The sequence below is a fragment of the Miscanthus floridulus genome, chromosome 5 (genome assembly GCF_019320115.1).
Source record: "Miscanthus floridulus cultivar M001 chromosome 5, ASM1932011v1, whole genome shotgun sequence".
NCBI classification, from domain to species: domain Eukaryota; kingdom Viridiplantae; phylum Streptophyta; class Magnoliopsida; order Poales; family Poaceae; genus Miscanthus; species Miscanthus floridulus.
This window is the reverse complement of record NC_089584.1, coordinates 146,850,778-146,863,313: the sequence shown is the minus strand read 5'-3', so window position 1 is coordinate 146,863,313 and position 12,536 is coordinate 146,850,778. Positions and strand designations below refer to the sequence as shown.

The following is a 12,536-nucleotide window of genomic DNA, read 5'->3' as shown; positions in this document are numbered from 1 at the left end:
GATCACAACGTACAGCAAAGTACAAATATTTATGTGTTGATCACTTTCTGCTCTGACAGTTTTCGTTCTACAAACCCCAACTAATTTTTGACATTTGATTGATTAAATATATATTTTTATACTAGGGCTCATTTAGTTACCTTAACAAACTAATTCCTATGGAGGTACAAAAATTATAGTGAGCACCTAATAATGTTGGGAATCTACTGTAAAAATTTTAGGGCCAGTACTACTACCAATTCATCACAATAATTCCTACAAATTCATATTTTGACACTATTAAGTACCTCAAATTAATTATATAGCTTCTAAGAATATTATAAAACTATGTGAACAAAATATACTAGCAGATAGATCATGATTTTAGGAACCTAACAAAATTGGTTTCACAATTTTTGGTTAGCTACACAAATTGATATTGAACTTACAAGTTTCTCTTAGAACTAAATTAGAAAATACTCGAGAAAATGAAAAGGGCCGATGGCCAAACGATTTGGCCCAGCAACCTAAACGACCGTGACGGGGAGCCCGTGCATGTAGCAGGCTTGGCCCAACAAGCAGCCCGCGATGGGGAGCCCACGCGTGCCCTCACACCTTTTGCAGAAAAACCCTCAGCGTAACAGATTATCACTGCGGCGTCACTGAGCACTATTACACCAGAGACAAGCTTTGCACTAAGGACCTCGGATGTTTCCGCCTTCACAACGGGGAGGTCCCTACTCTACCCCGTGTTCACCGGCATGGTGACCAGCGACATGGGCGGCTACGCTGGGCACCCTGAGCTCGCTACCATGGGGGTAAGGAGCCGACCTTTGCCTACCGCTAAGCGCGCACTCCTAGGTAACGGTGGGGAGCTTAATGACACACTACCGAGGGCTAGCCCCGGTGATGGGTAGAGCCATGCCATGGCGTGCTCGTTCTAGTGACCTAAGGCTCTACTAAGGTGGTGACGGTGATGGATGAGCGCTAGTAGCTCACAAGAGTTTCGCGCTGCGGTGGTGGTTGAGGCAGAGGAGCAACGAGGTGACCTGGCCACGTGTGCCTGCACCTCATGATGGTGTGTCGAGCGTGACACCGGTGCGCCACCTCTCCGATGGTGGACTCCCTAGACAAAACAACACTGAGCACCAAGTGAAAGAGGTCAAGGCGAGTCTAGAGACAACACCAATTGGAGCTCTCACCCCACATATTGAGACTTACCCCTAGCCCATCTATTGCAGGCGGCTTTCATGGTTGACTGGCGAGAAAACGCTAAATTGGCCATCGATGACGCTTGGCCGGGGATGAGGAAGATGGAGCACCTAATTGACTTCCTAAGCAACTCTCATGCATGAAGACCCAGGCTATAAACGCCTAGAGCTAGGTGGACCGGTGGGCGGCGACGCGGTGCTCTAGCTAGGCTATGTCGTGGACAAGGTGTATGAGCGCGTTAAAACAGAGCGGCATGGTTCGGTTAGCGGTAGCACGCACACACGCTCACAGGAGATGGGACCTATAAGATCGGTGCGACATGTTTTAACCGAAGTGACCGAACATGAGCGGGGCTCACCCATGGCGACTAGCGAGACAGGGAAGGGCAGGGGAGTGTCCCATCACTTCTACGGTTAGGCCACCGTTGTGACACGGCGGTAGGGCTCCAATGCATAGACAGCGCAGTAGGTAGAGCGAACAGTGGGATGGTCACCACATTGGTCGAGCCATGGCAGACGTAGCAGTGCGGCATGGTGGCAAGATGGCTAGGCGTAAGTGAGCAGTAGGCGCGGTGGCTCACGGTTGGCGGCCAGCGGCGTGACTACAGCGGCCAAGATGCGGCAGCAGAAACCAGCCAGCATGGCCATGTGCATGCGTGCGTGTGCACCCAGCGCACCAACGTCGCGACGTCGGGGCTGGATGGCCTGGTGATCGCGTACGTCCGATTGAGCTGCTGCCAGCAATGACTTGCATGACTTTTAAAGCTCCGACCAAAACAAAACCATCTCAGGTTGAGACCAAACCAATTTGCCAAGGCTCAAGAGGGTCCTAAAGGCTATCCCAAGGAGCATCAAACACAAACTTAGATGAATTACCGAGAGATAGAGACACGCCAAAATAGGTTCATCCAGCCAGGCGCCGATTCATGAACGGAGTGCCAAAACCTAACCGCAAGTGCATTCTAGCGATGTTGGGGACATTCTTGCGAACGCCATGACAACTCCAGCCCACTCAGGGACTGCACCCTACCCAAGTATTCACTTTGATGCAACTAACTATGTGAAAACATGAAGTTAGTGTTTAGGCATTTTTGTTGGAATTTAAATGTCAACATAACATTGTTTATTATCATTTCAGACTTAGGGAATTCAAAGGTTCAGTTAGAACTAACAACCTTTAGCGCTTTTGCCATAATTTTTAAAGGGTCTAAACCTTACCGGATTCAACTAACAATTGTACCATGACCTAGTCCATACTTCGTACTAACTGGTAGGAGCAAGGTATTTAAACACTATTTAACTATTTTGCTCAATATAATTCGCCAAAATGGTACGTTAAACCTAAACTCAAGTGTTTATTCAACTTAACGAAAAGAGCTTATCTTAACGTCAAGTTAGATTTTAGAGCTCCCAAAACACTAGTTAACAACATCTATTTTCCAAAAGTTAATGTTTCATTTACATCTACTAAACTTGTACTTCAATTTTTTTATTTAAGTACTAAATACAAGTTATGTTTTATTCTTGTTTATAGAAATTGCTTTTGGTGCCAAACAATTAAAACTACTTTTCTTATTTTCTTGTTAGGATTTTCATTAGCGCATTTAAGTAAACTAACTCACTATATTTATAGATCTATCTCTCAGGCCATAATCTCAGTGCTTAGCGAGCTCATAACACTAGAGGTGTTACATGTGAAGAACCTTACTGTCTATTTTGATCATGATAACAACATGCCTAGCATAAACTGGGATGACATAGTGGCAAACCCAATTGCTTCACTACCCGAAGTAAACTGTCTATCTTAATCTTGCTGGAAACCAATTCTTATCCTTGTATGTTTCTTTGGATGCCTGTAAGAGGGGCTTCCTAGCTGGTTGTATACCTATAATCTACCTAGATGGTTGCCACCTTAAGACTAAGCATGGAGGGATAATGCTCACTACAATTGGAATTGATCCAAATGACTGCATTTATCCAATTGCATTTGGAGTTGTAGAAGTTGAGTCTCTGGCTACTTGGAAGTGGTTCTTGGAAACATTGAAGCAAGACCTAGGCATTGAAAACACATACCCATGGACTATCATGACTGACAAACAGAACATACCAGCTTTTGTACATCTTCTTAACTTACAGCTGTAGTATTCATGCTAATCTGTTCTTGTCCATTTACAGGGGGTCTAGTACCAGCTGTTGCATAGTAGTTAGGTGGAATGAGAACATGGAGAAGATGAAGGTCCTTAACCAAAAAGCTTTTGAATGGCTAGAAAAGATGCCACCAAATACTTGGGTTAGGGCTTTCTTTAGCACTTTCTCCAAGTATGATATTCTACTAAACAATAGTTGTGAGGTGTTCAATAAATACATACTAGATGATAAAGAAATGCCTATCTTGAGCATGTTAGAGCAAGTGAAGACATAACTGATGACAAGGATATCATACAAAGGATAAGGATGTAGGGACTGTGTGGGATGGTCCTATTTGCCCCAAGATAAGGAAGAAACTTCATAAGAATTCTCAGTGGGCAAACACCTGTTATGCACAGCCTGCTAGTAATGGCATTTTTCAGGTCAATGTGGTGGATAGACAATACACAGTGGACCTAGGCATTAGGCAATATGATTACAGGAGGTGGGAGCTGACTGGTATCCCTTGCTCTCATGCTATATCTTGTTTGAGGTTAGAGAGAATTCCTCCTGAGTCCATGGTTCATGAGTGCTACTCTACTGCAACCTACCTGAAAGCATATGGTCCCAAGATTTATCCTTGTAAAGATAGGAGCATGTGGACAGAAAGTTCAAGGACCAAATGTACTTCCACCAATCTATGAGAAAAAAGTTGGCAGGCCACCCAAGAACAGAAGGAAGCAACCTCATGAAGTCATGGGCAAGTTTGGTCCCAAAATGTCCAAGCATGGTACTGTGATTACTTGCTCTTATTGTGGAATAGAAGGGCATAACAGGGGTGGTTGTAAGCTGAGGAAGGCTGGGATCAGGCCTGAACAACATCCTAAAAGCAACCCAAATGTGGAGCATGGCTAAGGAAGAGGATCAACTGATGGTTATGAAGAACCAATTACCAGTTAGGTATGTCAGACTAATTATCATGTCAATTCAATTTATAATTCATACACTACTTTCATGTCCCACAAATTTAGCAGGCTTCCATGCAGTTTGGAGAGGGGAGCCAACCACTACTATCACAAATGACAGGAACTTTGTTTTCTCAACTGTATGTAGATGTAAGTACTCACAAACTTGGTCCACTTTCTCAAATTGAAATGAACACCACCTAACTTGCTGTCATACAGTGTTCACAAACAAGCAAAAGGCAACTTTAGAAGGAACTATTGCCAGATTGCACATTCATCAGCACCAACCAACCAACTATAAGGCCAGTCCCCCCTACTACTACAACCAAGGTAGGAAGAGCAAGGTTGAAGCGCAATGCACCTACTGGGCCATCTAATCAGCGAGGCAAGACCAAGAAGACCACAACTACCAAGACAAGAAGGCTTGAAGACATGTGAATGTGGTCTGTAATGTGATCTGATGCTTTTGTATAGGTCAATATCATCACTGGCTAGTTTATGTGAACTTATAAAGCAGCAACAAAAACGTCTTAGTTGATGTTTAGGATTATTTTGCTTCCTTTTGGTTCTTCTAGTCAGATCAGGGAAGATAAATACATCTTTTGGTTCTTCCATATAAGCACGGTAAGATAGTAGTAAGTTAGTGGCTTACATCCAGGACTTGCAGGTCCTTAGGAAATGGTTGATGGACACAGAATCTGTGACTAATAAATCATGCTTTAATTCTATGGCCTATTTTCCATCTTGAGGAATTCACATTGTTTGATCTGTGAACATCATTTTGCTGTACATGCATTACTGAAATTACTGACAGATGCATTGATAACATAATATATGGAGAGAGAGAGGGCAGATACAAACAGTGGGTTAGTTGCCCTTTTCAGCAGAACTTGAGGTGTCCTCTACAAGATTGCCAACGTCCAAGAGCGGCAAAAATCCCGCCAGAACCAAGCGACCGATACGCTGGCACTGCTACTGTCGACTAGAGGCCGCACTGGACAGGAAATGGGCCTTCGGTAAACAAGTTGACAAGTTCAGGGGCCGAATTTTCGAGTTTGTAAGTTCATGAACCAAAGTGGCACAGGCCGATAAGTTAAAGGGCCGCCGGTGTATTTAACTCCTTGAAATATAATGAATTCTATCTGTTCTGTGGCGCTCTAAACCGCACTTATCTTACCCAACTTGTACCATATAGATGTAAAATGCTCTATGCGAATATAAAATTTACATGTTTGAAAAATTTTCAAGGGTGGATAGTTAATCTACCCACACCTAACTCAACCCGCCACCGTCCCTACACTTATGTCGGTGCTGTTGCTTATCTTAATAAGACTCTCTTGCTCCTGGCTTCGAGTCTTCCTCCTATTGGAACTAGAAGGAAGTTGACTGTTCTTAGAATTCGAAGGAAGTTGACTGTTCTCCCTGCATTGAACCTATCCATATGGACCATATTACCTGTTGCCACCAATGCGTCAATTTCAGTAAACTGTGGGCTGTTGCCTTGTATTTTGGCCTTGTCTAGTTGGCGAAATCTTTTGGGAAATGGTATTGTAGCACTTTCGTTGTTATTTGGTAATTAGTGTCCAATCATAGTCTAATTAGGCTTAAACGATTCGTCTCGTGAATTTTGTCTAAACTGTGTAATTAGTTTTATTTTTTATTTATATTTAATGCTTCATACATGCGTCCAAAGATTCGATGTGACGGGGAATCTTGAAAAAATTTGCAAAATTTTGGGAACTAAACAGACACTTTGATTCCCACCGCTCCAAATTGCGTGCCAATGGAAGTCCCAAAACCATACTCGGAGCGTGTTTAGTTGCCAAATTTGAAAATTTGGGCTACTGTAGCACTTTTGTTTTTATTTGATAAATAGTGTTCAATCGTGGACTAATTAGGCTCAAAACGTTCGTCTCGCAATTTCCAATCAAATTGTACAATTAGTTTTTTTCCGTTTACATTTAATGTTCTATACATGTATCGAAAGATTCGATGTGATAAGTACTGTAGCACTTTTTTAAATTTTAGGTGGAAACTAAACACGCTCTCGTCTAGCATGCAATCTTTCCGGTTTTCTTGAATACAAGAGAGAGAGAGGAACGGTAGCAGTCCTGTCCAATCAAACCAATCAGCAGCCGAAGCTAGCTTCCAGAGCAGCTGCGCTGAGCAAAGCCGAGTGGAGAATCAGTCCTCGTGTGGCCTCGACCGGTAGTAGCTCACATCCAACGTCATTCGTTGAACTCTTTGGTCATATTATATATTTGGCCTGTTCACTGGTTGGTTTTTGAATTGATTTGAGCTGATTGATGCTAGTTTGTTGTGAGAGGAAAATACTATTGACTAGCTGATTTGGGCTAGCTAAAACTAACAAGCGAACAGGCCGATTATATGATATTACACGTGCGCGTTTCACTTTCAAGTTTCAACGATCAGTCGGTCTCAGCCAGACAACCCGTGTGTACTACTACAGCCATTTGAAAGTTACACCTGGCTCTAGCTCTTCCTTTTAGGCCAAGTCAGCAACAAAAAGCTGGTGGTTCAAATCAAAGGCTACCAAGAACATTTCAAAACCAGGGGATGTTCAGTAAGTGTCCACTAAACTCGGTACATCACGTGTGTGTTTACGAAACTATTCTTTCAGTGAGTTTTCGAGCTGATTCGTTAGACACCGAAGTCCCTTGCAAGAACATTTATTTCCAAGTGAATCTTTCCTTTTATAGCAGTATCTAAAATCTCTCAGAAAAATGTTACAGGTCCTATCGTGGAGAATGTTGATTACAGTATTGCAGCCATTGATTTCCAAAGAATGGTAGTAATAATCCTACACAACGTGTTCGTCAGTACGTGCATCGCAGATCTTCCTAGCACTGCTATCTATGATGGATAGGCCTGCCTGCCGCTCACGTACGTCGCCAGGACCTGCCCCGGCACACCGTTGGAGAATTCGTCCCATGATGTTGAGGGCAGCACCACAAAATCGGCGTATTTCCCTTCAGAAAGGCTGCCCACGGCATGGTCCAGGAAGCAGGCGTAGGCAGCAGACATCGTATGCCTGTGTGTTCGTCAGAGTGAGAGACCAATCCATTAGCAGGGGAAACGAGCTTGGCATTGCAATGACCGGAAATAAACTTACGCTTTCAGTGATTCATCCAGGGTCAAGCGCTCTGCAGGGATCCAGGGGACCTCCCATCCAGGAGGCTTACGGAACATTGCGGTTCGGATAGCTTGCAAGGGGTTGATGTCTGAAACCTGAAAGACAGTGACAATATACCTGGTAGCTGACTATATGGTAACTGAAAAAACCTGGTAGCTGACTATATGGTAACTGAAAAACATTACTGAAATGTCTGCAGAATTACGTACAGGCCAGTCAGAACCAAAAGCTAGCTGTGCACCGCCATCTAACAGTGATCGGAATGTGTAGGAGCTTCGCTCAGCCCGTTCGACCCCAATCTTGTTTCCAGCAGAGTTGGCATCATCTAGTAGATGATCTGGCTGTCGATAATAAAGCAGATACTTCAGGAGCTGAAGATTGCAGTGCACAATCTGATTTGTGAAGCAAAATATACCGAATATAAAGTAGGAATGGGACGGAATACTGGAATAGTTTACCTGCACGGATGCAATGATACCATGCTTCCCAAAGCGGTTTGCTGCACCTGGAGCCAGATGTTGGGCATGCTCAATCTGATTCCATACGCAAATATTCAATTCAAATTCTACTAAGCAGAGTGAGTTTGTTCTAAAACAATAAATACTAAGCAGAGTGCGAGGGAAAGAAACAAATCTGAAGTAGCTATCAGAACATACCCGGAATCTACGGTCCTTCACTCCATTTAAATCAACAACCTTGTCAACCATATCCAGTAGCATGTCATTAGCTTTATCCCCAATTGCATGTATGGCAACCTGAAGAAAAAAAACATTATTTTAAATTTCTAGAATGATGGTAGTTAAACTGAAGGATAGAGGGCATATCAAAAGGAAAAATGTCTACCTGGAGTCCAGATTTGTCAGATTCTAGTGTTCTATTAAGTAAGCTGTCGAAATCTGTCACTTGCAGACCATAATTACCAGGATCACCCTCATAAGGCTGTAAAAATCCATTAAAAAACCTAAACAAATAAAATAAAAGTTTAAAGTCTACTACAACTACAAGAGGGAGGGATAAACTGTTTACATCGTGGAACAATGCGCTTGAAGAACCCAGAGAACCATCAAGGAAAGCTTTAACACCACCTAGATGGATCCACTGACTTAGCGATCGACCATGTTCATCAAAAAGATCCTAAAAGCAACAAATGTGTTATATTCACATAAAGTAAACAAATAACACAGAAGAGGTAGTCATGCTTCCAGAAGCAAACTTACGGAAACACGAGACCATGTGGGCATTGGGAAGAATAAGCATACTCTAATAACCATTTTTTCCATTGAGTGAGCCCATTTATAGATGTCTGTAGTGATATCAATACTTATGTCGGTATGCCAGGAGTCCAAAGAAGGTCATAGATAAAATAAGACAAATGAATCCTTCTAATTCTTGTCCATGCAATGCAAGCGTAGGTATTACAGAATACCTGCAAAATCTTGCCAAGTTTTCTCGGTTGAGGCCCCAGGGAAGTAACTTCCAACATCAACAACAGTAGTCACTCCCCTCATTAGGGCATGTTTACTTGCTCTAAGAAGAGCCTCTCTTCTTTCATGGTTAGAAACTTTTTCAATGACATCAAATATAAGCCTCATAGCAGTATTAACTAGAAGACCAGAAGGCTCTACAAGTAATAATAGAGGACAGATAATTTGGTCATTCCTAATCACAACATTGACTAGAGTTCGAACAAGTGATGGAGACACAGATGACTTCCCGATTAGGATAGGACTACATCAAGGGTCAGCTTTGAGCCCTTATTTGTTTGCTTTAGTGATGGATGAGGTCACAAGGGACATACAAGGGGACATCCCTTGGTGTATGCTTTTCGCGGACGATGTAGTGCTAGTTGATGAAAGCCGGACAGGAGTGAATCAGAAACTGGAGTTATGGCGGGAGACTTTGGAGTCCAAAGGTTTTAGACTTAGTAGAACTAAAACTGAGTATATGAGATGTGACTTCGGCACTACTACTCGGGAGGAGGAAGATGTTAGTTTGGAAGGTCAAGTAGTGCCTAGGAAGGATACCTTTCGATATTTAGGATCAATGCTACAGAGGGACGGGGATATTGATGAAGATGTTAGCCATAGAATCAAAGCAGGGTGGATGAAGTGGCGGCAAGCGTCTGGTGTCCTATGTGACAAAAGGGTACCACAGAAGCTAAAAGGCAAGTTTTATAGGACGGCGATTAGACCTGCTATGTTGTATGGTGCAGAATGTTGGCCTACGAAAAGACGACATATTCAACAGCTAAGTGTCGCGGAAATGCGTATGTTGCGTTGGATTTGCGGTCATACAAGAAGGGATCGAGTTCGGAACGATGATATACGTGAGAGATTAGGGGTAGCGCCAATTGAAGAAAAGCTTGTCCAACACCGGTTGAGATGGTTTGGACATGTGCAACGGAGACCTCCAGATGCACCGGTGCGTAGTGGAATCCTAAGTCAGGACAGTAACGTGAAGAGAGGCAGAGGAAGACCGAAGTTGACTTGGGTAGAGGCAATAAAAGGAGACTTGAAAGGATGGAATATACCCAAAGACTTAGCCTTAGATAGGAGTGCTTGGAAGATAGCTATTCACGTGCCTGAACCTTGATTGCTTCTGTTGGGTTTCAACTCTAGCCTACCCCAACTTATTTGGGACTTAAAGGCTTTGTTGTTGTTGTTGTCGTCCTAATCACAACATTCTTGAAAAATTAGCATGTGAATAAACTGATAGAAGGCATATTGAGTAGTTGAAGCAGAATCCCGTCTTTTTGGCGATGAGAAGCATAAAAAATAAGTTACATTGGCTGGCCAAGACCCATGTTAATTAGTCGTGTTACCTCCTTCGGTTGTTCGTATTATAGTTCCACCAATTGGATCGTTTGTGTTTTTGTCAATCCCAGCAATCTTCATAGCTAATGAATTGGCTACTCCCATATGACCATCCATGCGAGAGAGCCAAACCTGCATTTGAAATAGTAAGTCACTTGCTATCCCTGTTATCATGGCTTCTCAAAAAAGGTCCAACGCACAAGTTTGAAAACACACTGGATTATCAGGTGATATATCATCCAACCAAGCAGCAGCAGGGAGTTCACCTCCCCAAAAATCATTGTTCCAACCTCCGCCCAAGATCCACTGCCCAGGATGCTTATCTGTTCGGAAAATAAGTCTGAGCAATATCGGTAGAAAGCTTTGGCAATACTAACCCAGTTAACTTGATGAAATAGAAGCAGTACACTAGAGAGGCTATGAGCTTCAATGTAAATCTTTACTGACCCCATAGGGCGCCCGAAGGCGTGTTGTATCGAACTTTTTCTCTACCTTAATACAAAGACGCGCAAACCTTTTGCGTGATCAAAGAAAAAAAGCAGAGCATATTGCACAGTAGCTATTCAAACAGTAGAAGTGGAAAACACCAAACAGAACATAACTCTGACAAAGAACCTACTCTTACTTATTTGATATAATTGCTCCACTGAATGGGATGCATTCATAACTGAATTTGAGCACAAGTAATCGAACCCGTCTTTGCATCACAGCAGCAGTTTGTCGCAGGAAAATGAACTGAACAAAAAAAAAGTACTAGCATTACCTCTGACAGCTTCTTTGATCCCTGCCAATGAAGTCATCTTTGCTTCTGACCCCTCGAAGTGGCACCCTCGCTAGCTGCAGAGTATCAGAGAGTAGCATTAAAAAGCCAGCACATGCTGAGGAACAGTTTAGAAACTGCATCATTGCATTATATACACGTAATTTGTCGATCATGCCAATTGGAGTGCACCAATCACTAGCTAGTCTCAATCAAAAAATTACTAGCTAGTAGTACCTGCAATCCACCATCGATGAAGTGGGACATGGGAGTCGATGAACCCCGGCAGCACCACGTTCCCACTGAGACTCAGCTCATGCGTGTGGCGACCCTTGAGCTCCTGCAAACACACACAGTACACAGGGCGGGCAGCAGCAGAGTATCAGCTCTGATTCACTAGAGAGATGGAGGGGAGGGGAGAGCGAAGCATCGACGGAGCGCGACCTTGACGGACTCGTAGGTGCCGACGCGGAGCACGAGGCCGCCGCGGACGGCCATGGCGTCGGCGAAGGGGCTGGCGGGGTCTGCGGTGTAGATGGTGGCGTTGGCCAGGACCATGTCGGCGAAGCGGTCCCGCGGCGCCGGCGGCGTCCCTGCAAATGCGAGGAGAGGCGGGCGGGTCAGCCTTTATCGCGCGCGACTGCGCGAGAGGGGAGCAGGAGAGAGGAGGCGCGGCGTAGCGTACATGGGAAGGGGAGGAGGATGGTGGCGGTGGCTATGGCGACCGCCGCCGCGACGAGAGCGCTCTGGGCGGCCAATGGCAATGGCATGATGGGAATTGGGATCCCTCCTCCCTCCTCCCTCTCCGAATTGAAACTGAAACCACCAACCAAACGGCGTGGCTGTTCTAGGTCCGTTCAAATACTGTATACCTAGTACTTGTCAAAAACAATCAGCTGTCGCGACTGTGAACTCTGAAAAAACAACCTTAAAATAAAGCAGGAAGGGTTTGTCGGGATCGAACTGGAAAATAAAACAACATTATCACAGAATATATGAATATACTGTTTGGTCCAATGAGGAGAAATTTATTCAAAATCCTACTGGCATGGCGTGTCAGTGTTCATGTCACTGCTTTGTGCTCTTGCCTACCTTTTTTTTTTTTTTGAAAATTTGCTCTTGCCTACTTGCACTGGCGATGGAGACGCAACAGGTATAGACAACTTGCTTGAGGAGTCGACCATGGTTTTTGCCTTTATGGAGGCATTTGGTTGATCGACGATCTTCAATTGTTCTGTTGGATTGGATGGATACTATGCGAAAATTTCACAAATCGTTCTTTTTGTAAATGGTAGTGCTAGCGTCCGGACGGACGCCCGTGCAGTGCACTCCATTTCACGCGCTTCACGCAGGGCCCGCGCCACCTGAGCGACAAGAGGGGGAGGGGTGCGGCGCCTCCGATTCGGAAGGACCCGGCCATGGCGTCGTATAGATGCCCTGCCGACGCCGAGAGGAGGACACACCGAGACGATGCAGCAGAAGGTGGGGAGGAGACATACAACACCCGATCTACTTTTAAAATATCCA

The 12,536-nt window shown here is 44.2% G+C and overlaps 1 protein-coding gene across 1 annotated transcript; it reads right to left on the bottom strand.

Annotated features, from left to right (window-relative positions):
• Positions 1 to 6,964: 6,964 nt before the first annotated feature.
• LOC136454031 (protein LONG AFTER FAR-RED 3-like) lies at positions 6,965 to 11,834 on the bottom strand. Its single transcript, XM_066454582.1, is given in 17 exon segments — positions 6,965 to 7,334; positions 7,416 to 7,531; positions 7,646 to 7,777; positions 7,895 to 7,969; positions 8,093 to 8,191; positions 8,280 to 8,375; positions 8,463 to 8,570; positions 8,654 to 8,739; positions 8,863 to 9,057; positions 10,258 to 10,381; positions 10,466 to 10,572; positions 11,013 to 11,031; positions 11,033 to 11,086; positions 11,247 to 11,270; positions 11,272 to 11,349; positions 11,454 to 11,602; positions 11,695 to 11,834. Coding segments are annotated over 17 exon segments (1,725 nt in total). The 5' UTR covers positions 11,780 to 11,834; the 3' UTR covers positions 6,965 to 7,156.
• Positions 11,835 to 12,536: the final 702 nt, after the last annotated feature.